The sequence below is a fragment of the Saccopteryx bilineata genome, chromosome 3, assembly GCF_036850765.1.
Source record: "Saccopteryx bilineata isolate mSacBil1 chromosome 3, mSacBil1_pri_phased_curated, whole genome shotgun sequence".
Taxonomy (NCBI): Eukaryota; Metazoa; Chordata; class Mammalia; order Chiroptera; family Emballonuridae; genus Saccopteryx; species Saccopteryx bilineata.
In genome coordinates this window covers 102,003,783-102,021,401 of record NC_089492.1, presented here as the reverse complement: position 1 = coordinate 102,021,401, position 17,619 = coordinate 102,003,783, and the positions used below count along the sequence as shown (strand labels likewise).

Below are 17,619 nucleotides of genomic sequence, written 5' to 3'. Positions count from 1 at the left end.
AAAATACATCATACAAAGATCAAGGAATATTTACAAAATAAATCCCAATATATCTCCTGCTTAGCCAGTCAGCTTTCCTCTTTTGATGAAGTACCTGTTCTAGACTTTTGCCATTTTTAAAATTGTGTTGTTTCTCTTTTTCTTACTAATTTATAAGCATTTTAAGATATTCATTTTTTAGTTATCTGGGTTGCAAATTTTTTCTTCCAATTTGTAACTTCTCTTTTCACTATTTTTAGAAGAAGGGCTTAGTTTTATTATAGTTAATATATTAGTCTTTGTAATTTATTGACAATTACTTTTAAGATACATAGTTGCTTTCTTTTTCTTTTTAAAGAAATCCCTTTACATTCTAAGGTTATAAAGATAATAAGGATTCTTCACATTAAAAAGATTCTCCTATGTATAGTCTTTTAAAACTTTTATGCTATTTCTAAAAATGTATGTAATAATAAAGTCATATCTACTCCTTAGAAAGAATTTTAACAGTTGTGCCGTATGTGAAGTATAAAATGAAGTCCTTCTGTCACACTTGCTGTCCAGGAGTAAAGTGTGTGTCTGTTTCTGCAATGCCTATCCTTCTGTGTGTGTGTACGGGAGAGAGAGAGAGAGAGAGAGAGAGAGACAGAGAGAGACAGAGAGAGAGAGAGGCAGAGCCACTTCTGAGAACAGCCCAAGGGGAGTGGCAACTAGTACATTTCAAGATGAATTGGTTTTATTGTTAAAATGAGGGCCTTATAGTGTGAGCTTGTTGAGCAAGAGTGGCTTTTTCCGGAGTACTCTGATAGGACTTAATGGGGAGAGTGATGTTCTGGTGATTCTTACAATCATTCTAGGTTGTTTGGGCCTTCTGTTGGCTCTCTAGGCTAGGAGACAGAGTGTCTGTAGGGGGCAGTATCTGATAACAAAATCGATAATGTGTTCAAACTGGAGAGAATCACAGCATACCTAACCTGGTTTTTAAAAAAACATATTTCACCTGAAACCTATGTACTCTTATTAATTTATATCACCCCATTAAATTTAATTTCAAAATAAAAAGTAATTTAAAACATAATTCAGCAATTGTGTTTGCATTCAGAAAATTGAAGATGTGTCTTAAAAATACATCTGTTCATATATTATACAAACACACATCTCTATCTTGAAAAGAACAATAATAAAAAGTAAATTAGTATTATTTGAGTATAGAGATGGGTAGAAATGAGGAAAATTCAAGTTTAATTTATTAAATGTGTATATTTTGTTGAATTTTGAAATTGTTGCAACATTTAATAATTTAATAGCTGAAACTGTATAGCCATGTATCATATTAAGATTGGCCACAGTGAGAACTGTCTATGCCCAGTCAGGATATGTTTAATAAAATCTAATGTTGAAGTTTTCAGAATGTTAGGTGCATAAAGCTTTATTGTGTATTTGAATTTTTCTTTTTTGGCTGATTTCCTTTCCTTCCATTTCTTATTTCTTGTGCTACTGGTTTTCCTTAGTTCACACTCAGACTGAGTTCCTGCTGGGTAGCTTTGTTAACCATGTCTGTTGATTGTCATAAATGGTGATGCTTCTGAACTACACGTGATGATGGGTTCCTGGTGATACTTCTGATAGTGGGAATTATTCAGGGTCTCACACAGTCACAGTAGCACTAACATATATATCAGCACTTTCTGTTTGCTTTACTCCCTCTTTCTGATCACAAATGTAAAAGAATTATAATTAATTCCAAACAAGCTCATTACTGTTTTTTGGGTTTTTTTTACAGAGACAGAGAGAGAGTCAGAGAGAGGAATAGACAGGGACAGACAGACAGGAACAGAGAGATGAGAAGCATCAATCATCAGTTTTTCGTTGTGACACCTTAGTTGTTCATTGATTGCTTTCTCACATGTGCCTTGACCGCGGGCCTTCAGCAGACCGAGTAACCCCTTGCTCAAGCCAGAGACCTTGGGTCCAAGCTGGTGAGCTTTGCTCAAACCAGATGAACCCATGCTCAAGCTGGCGACCTTGGGGTCTCGAACCTGGGTCCTCTGTATCCCAGTCCGATGCTCTATCCACTGCGCCACTGCATGGTCAGGCTCGTTACTGTTTTAAAAAGTTTGCCTGGAACATTTTGCCCCTTTCTTTGTCTCCCATTCTTTTTTTAAAATTTATTTTATTTTATTTTTTCTGAAGTTGAAAACGGGGAGGAGTCAGACAGACTCTCGCATGTGCCCGACCGGGATCCACCCAGCATGCCCACCAGGGGGTGATGCTCTGCCCATCTGGGGTGCCGCTCTATTGCAACCAGAGCCATTCTAGCGCCTGAGGCAGAGGCCATAGAGCCATCCTCAGCGCTCGGCCAACTTTGCTCCAATGGAGCCTTGGCTGCGGGAGGGGAAGAGAGAGACAGAGAGGAAAAAGAGGGGGAGGGGTGGAGAAGCAGATGGGCACTTCTCCTGTGTGCCCTGGCCAGGAATCGAACCCGGGACTCCTGCACGCCAGGCCGACACTCTACCACTGAGCCAACTGGCCAGGGCCTGTCTCCCATTCTTTATGCTACACACATATTCGTGATCACCCTCAGTTTATTAGTTTTCCTAAAGAAATATTTTCATTATTCCCATCATTCCTCAAGGAAAGAAATATTCAGAAAACCAGATATTTCAGTGTATGTGTAGCTTTTTTTTTACCCTAAGAGAAGACAATCTTAACTTTCTCAGTACACCCCCCCCTTTTTTTTCCAAGTGAGAGGAGAGGAGATAGAGAGATGGAGTCCTACTTGTGCCCTGACAGGGATCCACCTGGCAATCCTCTCTGGGGCTGATGCTCTGCCCATCTGAGGCCATGCTTACAACTGAATTATTTTTAGTGCCTGAGATGGAGGCTCCACCAGCCATCCTCAGTGTCCATGGCTGATGCGCTCGAACCAACCAAGCCATGGCTGCAAGAAGTGGAAAAAGACAGAGAGAGAGAGAGTGAGAGAAGGGGGAGGGAACAGGTGAAGAAGCAGATGGGTGTTTCTCCTGTGTGCCCTGACCGAGAATGGAACCCGGGACTTCCACATGCCAGGCTGATGCTCTACCACTGAGCCAGCAAGAATTTGGCCTGAATAAAAAAGATATACTATGCCACAAATGGATTGCATCATAGAGGATCCAGAATATTCCTGTGTTGTATATGAGGGGAGTGGCTTAGTGTGCAAAAAGTGAGATGTTTGACCCTTTACTTTTTGTTACAGTTGTAGAGGTTTGAAGAATCTATAGCTGGGGAGCTTTCACTGCAAGGCAAGCAGTTTTCTGGTTTGGGGGACTATTTTGTCTCCTGACTTCACTGAGATGCTAAACTTTTGAGATTTCTATATCCTTGGTTGTATTAAGCCCAAAGATCAATTTTTTTTGATGGGGGAAGGCATTTTTTCCAAAAGACACAAGATTCTTTTTCAGTTATTTCTCTAGTTTGACTGAGAAGTAATTTGGACGAGCTTCCCATATGACTGATAGTTCTACTTCCCATTGAGAACCACTGCTCTAGTGGGAGCTCAGGGCACCTCCCTAGAAGTGTTTTGGTTTATTTTTGTCAATTACAGTTTACATTCAATATTATTTTGTATTAGTGTCAGGTGCACAGCATAGTGGTCAGACAATCATGGACTTTACAAAGTGTTCCCCTGATATTTCCAGTACCCAACTTGCCCTAACATTAGTTTTTTAACTCTTAAGTATCATGATCGTCAGTGATAGTTTGTAAAATAATAAAATCTCACAGTCCAAGAATTTATATATTTAATAAGTAACTAGGGTGGATTTATTTTCGGGTTCTTAGACTGTACAAAAGTGTTGCTCTAGAGTTCTAGAATAATTTTAATTACGTAGGTTTACAAATTCGGTTCCCCCTGAATGGTAGGGGCTTTCAAAGGCTTTTGTTATAATAGCAAAATCTATACAGTACTATCCTTTCTGTTCTTTTATTAATGTTTCTCAGTGTGGGTTCCATATTTACTACTGAGTTGTCACTATGGTGTCCGTTCTCATTACACTTTGTGTAATGATACTGGGAGATGCTTTGGAGCTCTAGGAATTAGTGCATAGTGAATGGATTTTCTGAGGTGAAGATTGATAGGGAGATAGCTAACATGAGAGCGGACATTTGTTGACTGCTTGGATATACAGTCTTATACCTTTCAAAGGTAATTTGTTCCTGCAAATTCTTCAATAGGAAATTCTCTTAAAATGTAAACAGAATTCCTGCTAATGTCAGTGGTTAATTGTTTTTCTTTAAATTTCTTTGAAATAAATGTATTTACATCAGTAGCTAAGATTAGTTATCATAACACAACTCAACAATGCATTTTCTCTTTGTCAATTACTCCAGAAGTCTCTTCCTTCCTCTTCTCTTTGTATTTGTCTACTACTCATTAAACAATACTCAGAAAAACATACTTATGACACTCAGTGCTTGTGTAATTCAAGCTTTTCTGCAAGAAAAAAAAAAGCTGTAGTGGAAACAGGACAATAAAGACAAAAGAAATGAAAGAAAACAATGCAAATGATCTAGTTCAATGTCTAAGTTGATATCATAGGGGCTATATAATGTACAAGACTCAACTGCTGTAAATTAGCAAACCAAAACTACTTGGAAGAATTTAATGTACATTGATAGACAATTCGACTATGAAGATTTGAGAAATTCATATGAGTCATTGAAAATATGAATAAATGTCTCATAAGCTAAAATAGGAATATTAATAAAATTACTTATGAAGGAGAATTTTTGTAACTAGAATGAAAAAGTAGCTACTTTGGGATATGACTCAATTAAAATATATTGTCCATAACATGCCTGATCTTTGTAAGTAGTTCATGAAGTAGGTACTACTATTAGTCCACGTTTATAGGAATCTGAGGCACAGAGAGGTCAAGTAACTTGCCCGGAGTCCACATCACACATTTGGTAAGTGGTGGAACGAGGGTTAGACCAGGCAGCTGGCTCTGGTGCAGCTTACTTTACTACTAGCTTAGAGGGCAGGTGAAGGTGCTATATTATTGCTTTCGGAGACTTGTTTTTGTTAGAGAGGAAAGCTAATCACTGCTAAGATACTCTTCAGTGTTTGTCAATTTCAGGTTTTATTTTGACTAGAAATAAGTTTAATAATAAACTTACAAACCAATCTGTCGTTCTTGCTTTTGTTTCCCTTTTATCTGAAGGGCTTTCGGCACTCCAGGACATTGAAACAGGAGTGCAGCATATTTTAGCAGACATGATTGCTAAAGACAGAGACACACTTGACTTCATAAGGAAATTGTGAGTAACTTATAGTTTTTTGCTTTGTGAAGTCATACTGTTACGGGCTGCATGGTTAGTGCTAAGACCAATGTTTATTAAAAACTTTATTTTCAGATTCTTTTTAAGTAGCAGAACTCTGTTCAAGCAACAGAACCCTAATATATAAAACAGATGAAAGTAATGTTGCTTTAATTGCACTCTGGACAGGGAGCCTGGAACTCTGCCTGCTCATTCTCCTTACACTGAAGCATCTCAGTGGAGGGCTCTGGGTAACACAGTGTAAAGCACTGGATTACACAAAATGTTCTAGAGAGAGAGAGAGATTCATACTCATTTAGAGTGGGTGGCAGTACTTTTTAAACATACTATGATGTATGTACTTAATTTTATTATATCTTAGTTTTGGTGTTTACCAGTGATTAGGCTAATGAAAATATTTTATGTCAGGTATGGCTAAAAGTATTGACCTCAGAATGGATTTTAGCTAATGGAAAGCAGCTTATGTATGGTATAAGATATTAATTTAAAACCTAATTTTTATGTTTCTTGTCCTTTTTTCCTGCTGATTATCAGAAGAGAGGACAGTTTTGCCAGTGGTCTGCTCTTCCTCGCTCTCCCAGCTCTGTCTGTGTGATCTGTCTGTCTGTGCAGAGGAAAGGCAGATACTAACCCGCTGCTACTGCAGCTTGTCAGGGTTTTGTTAATGCAAGGGAGAGAACTTGGCTATTTTCTCAGTGGCTCCAGCAGGAATGAGTTGAAGTAGGAGAATTCCCCAGGTTTTAGAATGTGTTTTTATAGGTAAATTATACTGTAAAAATTCGGTTCAGTTTTATGCATTGTCACTGGAAGCTGTCCTGACACATTTCTTGTTTTTCTTCTTTTTAGCTTTCAGTTGGGTCTGACTGGTTTACTTGGTGGTTGAGGAAGGATGATATCTAGACCGGAGTTATTGGTCTGATTCCCTGTAGATAGTTTTGATCTCATATTTATATAACTGCAGATGGTATCTGAAGTCATTTAGGTATTTTATGGGAGGATTGGGTTGATAACATAAAAATATTTGAGCTCTGGCTGGATAGCTTAGTTGGTTAGACTAGAGCATCGTCCTGATAAGCCAAGGTTGCATGTTTAATCCTTGGTCAGGGCACACACAAGAATTAACCAGTGGATGCAACAATAAATGGAACAACAAATAGATGTCTCTCTTCCTCTCTCTGTAAAATCATAAATATTCAATAAAATTTTAAAAAATAAATAGATCTGTAGGACCTATGCTAGCTTAAATAGAGAGAGTCCTTTTTTAATGGATCATAACATTTTATACTTAGGCATCATTTAAAAAAAAAACTCATTTGGTACTAGCTTAACTTTTTTGTTAACCTATTCCATATAAGATGTTTCTTTACTATACCTATTAGTAACTACTTTTTAAAAAGTATTTGTATATTTGAACAGGTGCCAAAATAGATATATTTCTATTCAGTCATCTCTGGCAAAACTATCTTCAAAAAAAGTAAATGAGAAAGATGTTGATAAGTTTCATCTCTACCACAATTTTTCATGCAACATAAGAAACATCCATCATCATCAGGTAAATAAGGAAACTGCTTATGCATGCTGGTAGTAATAATATTGATAATATTTTGGATTTGCCTACTACTTTACTTACTAAGGAATTAAAGAATTTTAAGTCAACTGTTTTCATTTTTCTTCATATAAATCCTTATAATATTGTCATATCCTTTCATAAATAGGGAACTCAAGACCCAGAGAAGTCATAGGTGACACTAAGAATTATCAGCATAGCTGACAGTATAACACCTAAGGTATCTTAACTTCCTTCTTCCCTCCCTCCCTCTCTTCCTCCCTCCCTCCCTCCCTTCTGCCCTCCTTTACTCCATCCCTTCCTCCCTTCCTCCCTTCCTTTCTTCCTCCCTCTTTCTTTCCTCCCTCCTTCCCTCTTTCCTCCTTCTTTCTCTCCCTCTTTTTTTCCCTCTTTTCCTTCCTCTTTCCTCCCTTTCCTCCTTCTTTCTACCCTCTTTCCTTCCCTCTTCCCTCCCTCCTTTTCTCTCTCCCTCCCTCCCTTTCTCCCTGCCTGCTTTGAGTTTCTGTCTAGTGTCCTGTCATGTTTAGTCTGAAGGCTTTTAGTAACATTTCATTGTAGGGTAGGTCTATTAGTATATTCACATTGTTGTGCAAACAATCTGTAGACTGTTTTCATCTTGCAAGACTGAAGCTCTGCACCAATTAACTATCTCTTTTATTTTTGAAGTACAAATTTTCTGGATATAGAATTCTTGGTTGACTTTCAGTGAAACCTCCCGTTGTCTTAAGCCCCCAAGGGTTTTGTGGAGAATTAGCTGTTTATCTTACTGAGCCTTTGCACATGATGAGTTATATCTCTAATTTTTTTCAAGATTCTCTGGCTTAGGCTGTAGTTTGTTGACCTCAGCTCTTATATGTTTCTCAAGACGGGTATATTTCTTAAGGGCATATGTGTATAGTAATCTCTAAATTCTAATACATTCATGATTTTTTCCTATGGCCTTGGTACTTGAAGGATAGCTTTCATTAGTATAAAATATTTGTTTGCACTTTCTTTCATTGTTCTGTAAATTTTTGTTCCATGGTGTGTTTTCTTTTCACTTTCCTGATGGTATCCTTTGAGGTACAAAAAATATAATTTTGATGAAGCTCAATCTGTTTATTAATTAATTAATTAAAAAAATTTTGTTGTTCATTATACTTGTGATGTATTATCTAAGCACTTACCTAACTTAAGGTCTTGAAGATTTTCTTTTCTATTTTCTTCTAAGAGTTTTGTAGCTTTAGTTGTTATGTTGAAGTCTGTCATCAACATTGAGTTAATTTTTGTGTATGGTTTGAGGAAGTGTTCACAACTTCATTCTTTTGTATGTGGTTATTTGGGTGTCTCGGCATCACTTTTTAAAAATTTTTAAATTTATTTATTGATTTTAGAGAGAGAGGCGAGAAGGGGGAGGGGGAAGAGTGGAGAAGCAGATGTTCGCTTCTCCTGTGTGCCTTGACTAGGAATTGAACCTGGGACATCCACACACCGGGCCGACACTCTACCACTGAGCCAACCAGCCAGGGTTGATTATTAATTTTCAATTAGTTGAATCTGAAATGAGATTTTCAACCAAAATCTTTTCAAGTGAATGTGATAGACTTTGTACTTGTGTTTTTTTTTTAATCTTGCAAAAAGTATAAAGAAATGATAATTTTAAAATTTATTTTTGATAAATAAATGAATAACAAATTGATATAGTTCTAAGTTGGATAACCATAGGATTTGTTTTATAAATGTTGACTTATTTAAATTGACCATTTATCTATTTTGTGGATCATAGTCTTTGTCGTATATGTTTGTACTCAGATTCTGGCAATTAACCGTGGAGAAAATTTGAAGATACTGATGGTCAAGGTCAACATTCCTGATGGAGTTAAGAATGAATTCTGTAGGTGGTGCATCCAAAACAGGTCTGTGTATGGATTTTTATAGAATTTTCTTTTTTTGTTGTTTGTCTCTAAAATATCATACTGAGCCTGGCTGTGGTGGCGTAATAGATAGAGCATTGACCTAGAATGCTGAGGTTGCCAGTTTAAAACCCTGGTCTGCCCGGTCAAAGCATATACAGCAAGCAACCAGCAATCAATGAACAACTAAAGTGAAGCAACAATACGTTTGCCCTCCCCCAACTCCTGTCCTCTGTAAAATCAATGAATAAAATCTTAAAAATAAGTAAAAATAAAATACCATACTAAGATCTATATGTACTAATATGGAAAGATGTTTATTATGTAAAAAAAGAAACCTACAGTGACAGACAATGGATATAGTATCTTCTTTACATAAAAAATTAAGTATATATGATGTATGTTTAACTAGAAAATGGGGATGACACATAGTGGTATCTCTGGAGAGAGGAGCTTTTTTTTTTTTTTTTTTTTTTTTTGTATTTTTCTGAAGCTGGAAACGGGGAGGCAGTCAGACAGACTCCCACATGCACCTGACCAGGATCCATCCGGCATGCCCACCAGGAGGCGATGCTCTGCCCATCCGGGGTGTTGCTCTGTTGCGACCAGAGCCACTCTAGCGCCTGGGGCAGAGGCCATGGAGCCATCCCCAGCGCCTGGGCCATCTTTTGCTCCAGAGGAGCCTCGGCTGCGGGAGGGGAAGAGAGAGACAGAGGGGAAGGAGAGGGGGAGGGGTGGAGAAGCAGATGGGCGCCTCTCCTGTGTGCCCTGGCCGGGAATCGAACCCGAGACTTCTGCACGCCAGGCCGACGCTCTACTTCTGAGCCAACCTGCCAGGGCGAGAGGAGCTTTTACTTTAATACTTTTTCTGTAATGAGCATGTTTACTCTTGTGAAAAAATAAATTAACAAATATTATATATAATATCTGAAATGTTTTGTTAAGGATAATTGAAACAAAACTTTAATTTATTGGGTATTACAATTTTAATCTCTAAACATATCATATGTAGTTTAACTAAAATCTTTTACACATTAAGGATGATTGAAAGAAACATTAAATTTGTTGGATATTTCAGTTATTTTTAAACTTATGTAACTTCTTATTATGCTTTTTCATTTGTTAAGGGCACCTTTTAAAATAGCACCACATGGTTGTATATAGCACTTTTAACCTTAGTTTTACTTTTAAAAATATATTTAACCCTTACAACAGTCTAATACAGGGGTCGGGAACCTATGGCTTGCGAGCCAGATGTGGCTCTTTTGATGGCTGCATCTGGCTCGTAGACAAATCTTTAATTAAAAAAAATAATAATGTTAAAAATATAAAACATTCTTATGTATTACAATCCATTCATTTCCTACCACTCATGTTCATGGTTGCGGGTGGCTGGAGCCAATCACAGCTGTCGTTTGGGACAACACCAAATTTTTATTGGATAATGCGTAATGTACACGGGTCGTTGTGAGGTCAGTAAGTAAACTTCCCTCCTTTTAATCAAGTAGTCAACTAGCTAATTGCAGAAACCCTTTTGATGAAGAAGATGGCTAAAAGAAAAAAAGATGAGTATCGTACTTTTCAGTAGGAATGGACAGAGGAATTCGCCTTTGTGGAGAGAGCAGGTTCTGGAGTGTGTCTAATATGCAATGATAAAATCGCATTGATGAAACGTTCAAATATAAAGCGGCACTTCGACACATGCCATACTACATTTGCATCGAAATATCCAGCGGGGGACAGCAGGTAGAAAGCATGTTAAGAGCTACTGTGCAGAGTGCAAGTTAGTCAGCAGCAACTCCGTGTTTGGACCCAACAAGGTGACTGGAATTCGGCTAGCTTTGCTGGTGCTTTAGCAATTGTGAGAAACGGAAAGCCATTCACAGATGGGGAGTATGCCAAAACATTCATGCTTGATGTTGCCAATGAACATTTTGACGACTTTTCGGATAAAGGCAAGATAATCAAACGAATAAAAGACATGCCTCTGTCGGCAAGAACTGTTCATGATCATGATGGCAAATCAAATTGAGGCAACACAAATGAAGGACATAAATGCAGCATCATTCTTTTCTCTCGCTTTGGATGGATGAGTCAACAGATGTAAGCCATTTATCCCAGTTCAGCATGATTGCAAGGTATGCTGTTGGTGACATACTATGTGAGGAAAGTCTTGCTGTTTTGCCTATGAAAGAGACAAGAGGGGAGGATTTATTCAAGTCTTTCAGAGTTTGCTAAAGAAAAAGATCTACCAATGGATAAACTTATTTCTGTGTGTACTGATGGTGCTCCATGAATGGTGGGGAAAAACAAAGGATTCGTAGCGCTTCTTTGTGAACATGAAGAGACCCATCCTAAGTTTTCACTGAATCCTACATCAGGCGGCGCTTTGTGCTCAGATATGTGGCTAGCAGCTTCGTGAGGTGATGTCTCTGGTCATTCAGGTGGTCAACTTTATTGTTCCCCAAGCTTTAAATGATTGCCAGTTTAAAACACTGCTGGATGAAGTTGGGAATAATTATCCTGGTCTGCTTCTACACAGCATTGTGCGTTGGTTGTCAAGAGGGAAGGTGCTTAGCCATTTCGCGGCTGTCTGAGCAAAATCCAGACTTTTCTTGAAATGAAAAACGTCAAACATCCTGAGCTAGCTAACACTGAGTGGTTCCTGAAGTTCTACTATCTTGTGGTCATGACTGAACATCTGAACCAGCTCAATGTGAAAATGCAAGGCGTTGGAAATAGTCTTATCCCTTCAACAATCAGTGTTTGCATTTGAAAACAAGCTGGAACTCTTCATCTCCGACATTGAAACAGGTCGTTTACTACACTTTGAAAAACTGGAAGAGTTTAAAGATGCATGCACAGCAAGTGACCCTGCTCAACATCTTGATCTCCAGCAGCTAGCAGGCTTCACATCTAATCTCCGGCAGTCATTCAAAGCGCGCTTTGGAGAATTTTGTGAGTGCACTTGTCTTTTTAAGTTCATCACCCATCCACACGAGTGTGCAGTGGACAGCGCCAACCTGAGTTACATCCCCGGTGTCTCTGTCAGAGATTTTGAGCTACAGCTGCTGATCTGAATGCCTCAGACATGTTGGTGAATAAGTTCAAGTCACTGAATGAAGATTTAGAAAGACTTGCATGACAGCAAGCAGTTGGCAAGCAAACACAAGTGGGGAGAAATGAAAAAACTTCAATCTGCAGACCAGCTGATTGTCAAAACTTGGAATGCGCGTTTCGTAACATACCTCACACTGCAGCGTGTGAGTATTGCTGTACTGACAATGTTTGGCTTTACCTATGCATGTGAGCAGTCTTTCTCACATCTAAAGAACGTTAAGACCAACCTGTGATCACATTTAACGGATGGAAGTCTCAACGCCTGCATGAAGCTTAACCTCACCACGTATCAACCAGACTACAAAGCCATCAGCAAAACCATGCAGCACCAGAAGTTGCATTAATGGTGAGAAGTACTTTATTCACCACTGGTTAGCAACAGCATAACAACATTATTAAAAAGAATTCAGAGACTTATTGAACTTTAAAAGTGTTGGTCTTACATAAAATGCACACATTTACTTGTAGTTAGTGTTAAACATATTGTATGGCTCTCACGGAATTACATTTTAAATATGTGGCGTTCATGGCTCTCTCAGCCAAAAAGATTCCCGACCCCTGGTCTAATAGGTTGATAAGCAGATTTGTAGCTGCCATTTGACATTGAGAAAACTGATGCAGAAGTAAGGGGCTTACCTAACAGTTAGGAGATATAAATTTTGGGTATGCTCATCACTGGCTGGTACTGTATGACTTAGATTAGAGACATTGCTGGGAATGGTACTTGAAGAGTTGGGTGACTTGTTGTGTACTTTGGAAATGGGCTGTCTTACTCAACCTAGTTTTTACGCCAATTCACTGAAAGGCAGTCTGCTAAAACCTAGTTTCATGATTGATCAACTTTGTGAATGGCCAAAAAAGAAACAATGGACTCATCAAGTAAAATAAACATTAAATTTCATCAGTAGGTAAATTGCTTGAGCCAGTTATGTTATTGTATCCATATAATGGAATTCTGTGCAGCCATTTTGAAAAAGTTGAGATAGAGCTAAAGTTGAGATACAAAAATTATATTAGAATAAAAAGTCAATTTATTATTAGTATTTGTAGTATGATCTCATTAATGGCAAAAAATATTTTTATGTACTGTATTTGTAGGAAGATATCTGAAAAGGTATAAATGACCTATTCCTATGCTCTGTGTGAGAGTTTAATTTTTTATTGTATACTCTTGTATAATTGTCTAAGTCCTAGATTTAAAATATTGTATTAAGAAATTAGATAATTTTAAGATCTGATGAAACTTAACAAAATTTCATAGAAAGAACAAAATCCTAAGAAGTAGATATATGAGTTTGAATTCCATTTATATTACTTTCTACCTTCATGACTATGAGCATGTTACTTAATTTCTTTCTCAGTTTCATTAATTTTAAAATGGTAATACAGTTCTCACAGGTTTGAGAATATTAAATAATATTCCATTTAATTGTGTAGCCTTCAGTGGTATTTACTATTAAAGTGATGGGTTTATTCTTATTTTCTTATTAGAACTATTTTCTATAAATTGATCACAGTAAATTGAAGACAATGTCTATCTTATTTTTCTATGAATATTTACAGTGGTGGGATTCAGCCAGTTTGCAACAGTTCAGCAGAACTGATACCTAATTTTTTGTTGAGTTCAGCGCACTGGTTAAAATGGCACTCATAATCAGGGTTCTCTCTAAGGTAGGTTTTCAAAGATGAACATAATATCTTCAGAGAAGAGAAGTCACCTGTGTCTAATATATCAAACACAATGACTATTAGTCTAACCAGCCTACCTCTAAAGGAATGAGATCCTACTCCTACACTTGGTTAAGGATGGTTAAGGATAAATCATACAGATAAAAGATGGTTAAGGATAAATCACACAGCCGATGATGCTCGAATAAAAGCAAAGAAAATTGCAAGTGAGGATGCCAATTAAGAAGCAATATGGAAATATCTTAAATAACAGTTTTAGTGTTTTTTGTCAGGTATTATTTAATATTTTTTCATTAATATTTTAAAACTGTTTTATAACATAATCTAGTTTCATGTACCTCTTTTATTGTTCTTAAGTTTTAAATGCATGACATAATAAACTACCTTTCAGTATATCTTTTTTTATACTTAAAATGGTCATTAGAACATACAACTGGTTGTTAAATTATTTGAATCCCACCACTGAATGTTTATAATATTCAGTATCATAGTCTGTCTTATAATAGTTAAGGAATTATTAGTTATACTTTTCATCTGTTATCTTTATACTAAGTAAATGTTAAGGAATGGTTTTCTTTGCAGTGATTTAATTGGTTTTCTTGGCTTATCTATATTTTATTCACTAATTGAATAATTGGTAATAATATTTAACCTATACTGTAATACTTTCCATCACTATAGTATAGTGATATAATTTTCAGTTATATTCTAGAAGTTTTTTTTCTTAGAGAGGAGGGGGAATAGAGAGACAAACTCTTGCATGTGCCCTGACTGGTATCCCCCCAACAGCCCCTCTCTTGGGCCGGTGCTCGAATCAACCAAACTGTTTTTAGCACCTGAGACTAATGCTCAGACCATCTGAGCTATCCTCAGTGCCCAGGATCAATTTTTTGACCAACTGAGGCATTAGCTGTGAGAGGGTAAAAGGAAGAGAAGGGGAGAAGGGGAGAGGGTGAGGGAAGAGAAGCAGATGGTTGCTTCTCCTGTGTGCCATGACAAGGATCAAACCTGGGACTTCACACGCCAGGCTGACACTCTAGCCACTGAACCAACCTGCCAGGGTGAACTTTTTCTTCATTTATATAATTGAAGAAACACTTCTGTGGGACCTAAAGAACTAAAACAAGCTAATTAAAATATAATACTTCTCTCAACAAAACCACCCTTATCAAGAAATTTTTTTCCTTTTCTTTAAATGCATTTAGATGACTGAAGATAGTTGCTTGAATCTTTTCTTCTTATTTTTTTTATAACTCTCTTTGTACCTCTTCTCCCACCTTCCACCTCTCCCATGTATTTATCCATTCAGATTATGTGCTAGATGTTGGGAATCCACTTGTAAACCAGATAAATATACTGACTGTTTTTGGTGACAATATATTTTAATGAGGAAGAAATTGAGCAAATGGTTGGTTAGGAGTATGCTGAGGTTACTAAGAAGTTCTGTGTGTCATAAAAGTTTGTAACAAGAAACGTTAATCTAGTCTGGGCTGGGTGTCTATGAAGGTCAGAGACAGAAGGTAGGGGGAGACACAAGAAATGAGAATTGAGATGTAAGCTTGGGCCAGATCATATCTAGCTTTCTTAGTCATGCCAAGGGTTTTGTTCTTTATCTTAGGGTGATGTTTCTTCTGGAAGTCTTAACATTGAGTTTCCTAAATTGGTAATAATAATGTGTGTCTGATTTATATTCTACTCTTCCCTACTTCTCATGCTCTTGAGTAAAGGTGATAATTGGGGATAATAGGGATTTGGGTGGAAGGAAGGATGTATGTCCTGCTTAGAAGCACTTTTATTCAAGTGAAAAAACAAAATGATATTCTCCTCAAATAATACCTTCTTATGGAAGGGATTCAATTAGTTGTAATTAGGTAACTGAAATTTAGTTCATTTCCTTGCTGAGATAAGTAAGGGAGATGAGAGTATTCCTGTGTCTATTAATGGTTTATTAGAAACCAATATTAATATTTTTATTTAAGAGCCATTGAAGGGCAAGTGCAGAGATACTACAAATGGATGAGAACACAGGAAGGATAGTGCTCAATTTCTTTGTCATTTCTAGCTTGCATTTTCTTCTTGCTGTTTTTCCTCCAGTATTCACTACTAATTGGTTCTCTGTGTTGTATTCACCAGCACATATGCAGATACACTACCTGGAGAGCAGTACAGTCTGACTAGTGGAGTAAGTTCTACTCGAGAGTGACAAGAGGCAAGGGTTAAAAGTTTCTCCTTTTTCATATGACTTGAAGGAGGAGATAAAGAAATGGGAAAAAAAAAAAAGAATAGTATTTGTTTTAGCTCGGGCTGCCTTTATAAAATACCATAGACCAGGTGGCTTAAACAACAGTTATTTCTCACAGTTCTGGAGGTCGTGACATTCAAGATCAAGGTAGAGGCTGATTTGGTTCATGGTGAGAGTCCTGTTCATGGCTTGCAGGCTTGCAGACAGCAGCATTCTTGCTATGCTCTCTCTTGTTAGGGATAGAGAAAGAGCTTGCTCATACGTTTTTTTACAAATACCTTACCTTCATGATCTCAACTTAATTATCAAAGGTCCCATCTCCAAATACAGTGTGTCTGTAAAGTCATGGTGCACTTTTGACTGGACACAGGAAAGCAACAAAAGACGATAGAAATGTGAAATCTGCACCAAATAAAAGGAAAACTCTCACAGTTTCATACCTATTCAGTGCAGTTCGATGTGGGCTCACACACAGATGTTTTAGGGCTCCTTAGGTAGCTATCCCGTATAGCCTCTACAGACTCGTCACTGACTGATGGCCTACCAGAACGGGGTTTCTCCACCAAACTGCCGGTTTCCTTCAACTGCTTATCCCACCGAGTAATGTTATTCCTATGTGGTGGCACTTCATTATAAACGTGTTGATATTCACGTTGCACTTTGGTCACGGATTCGAATTTAGCGAGCCACAGAACACACTGAACTTTCCTCTGTACTGTCCAACATCTTGACTGGCATGGCTGTGGGCTGCTCCGCTGTATACACAGTGTTACGTCATCATCTGCGCATGCGCACATGCTGCCACATCATCCTACAGAAACTGGGAGGGTTTTCCTTTTATTTGGTGCAGATTTCACATTTCTGTCGTCTTTTGTTGCTTTCCTGTGACCAGTCAAAAGTGCACCATGACTTTATGGACACACTGTATACTGTTCACAAAAAATTAGAGGATATTTCAAAATGAATATGAAATGATAAAATATCCTCTAATTTTTATCATCAGTATATCACCCCATTGTGGGGGGGGTTAGGGTTTCAACATATGAATTTGTGGGGGACACAATTCATTTCATAGTAGTGTTCTAGTGATTTTTTTTGGCAACTTTCTTATATCTTAAGACTTTGATCATTATTATTAATGCTTTGGAGAGTCTTCCCAGAATAGGAATGTTTTTTCCTCCCTTAAGTTTTATGTGTGACCATGGTTACTAGATTTTTAAAAATATCTCTAGATGCCATAGTTAATAATTTCCAGACATTGCAGTCTCTCCTCACAGATTGTTATTGTACTTCAATAAATTTATTCCCCCTTTTCTGTTCCTTTTTCTCTTTCAGAAGCTCATTCCTGGTCTTGTTATTGGTACATCAGTTTTAGTATGCAGCTTTTTTAATCTTTTTTTCAGGTGGAGACCACGTGGCTTTGCAAGGCCGGAGTTAATGAAAATCTTACACAGTTCAGTGGATGATTCTTTTAAACGCCTTATTTATCCTCTCCTCTGTAGAGAGTTCAGGTATGCAACTTGTCTAATTTAATTTTGTGTACTGTTTGTTATTATGTATGATAATAGGCCCATCAAAGCATGTAGTAAATATTTGTTGATCTAGTCCAAAGAACTGAGTCACAAAGGCTTGAAATTAAGCTGAGATTTCAATCTACAGAGGCACTCACATGCATAGGTCATAACACATAGCTCATAATTATGATGCACTTACGAAGTCTTGGCTCCTTACTATGTACCCTTTCCGTCTGCAATGCCAGTCTTGCATTTTGACAACCAATCTAAGCAAAGGATTTAGTTGCTGAGAGA

At 37.5% G+C, this 17,619-nt stretch overlaps 1 protein-coding gene across 2 annotated transcripts in view; it reads left to right on the top strand.

Annotated features, from left to right (window-relative positions):
• The window catches only part of SRBD1 (S1 RNA binding domain 1), a 219,140-nt gene that overhangs the window by 31,742 nt on the left and 169,779 nt on the right, over positions 1-17,619 (top strand). For both annotated transcript variants that reach the window (XM_066267044.1, XM_066267043.1), the window contains exons 8-11: positions 5,184-5,280; positions 6,718-6,853; positions 8,660-8,763; positions 17,215-17,322. In XM_066267044.1, the coding sequence (XP_066123141.1) occupies positions 5,184-5,280; positions 6,718-6,853; positions 8,660-8,763; positions 17,215-17,322 (445 nt within the window). The remainder of the gene's footprint in view (positions 1-5,183; positions 5,281-6,717; positions 6,854-8,659; positions 8,764-17,214; positions 17,323-17,619) is intronic.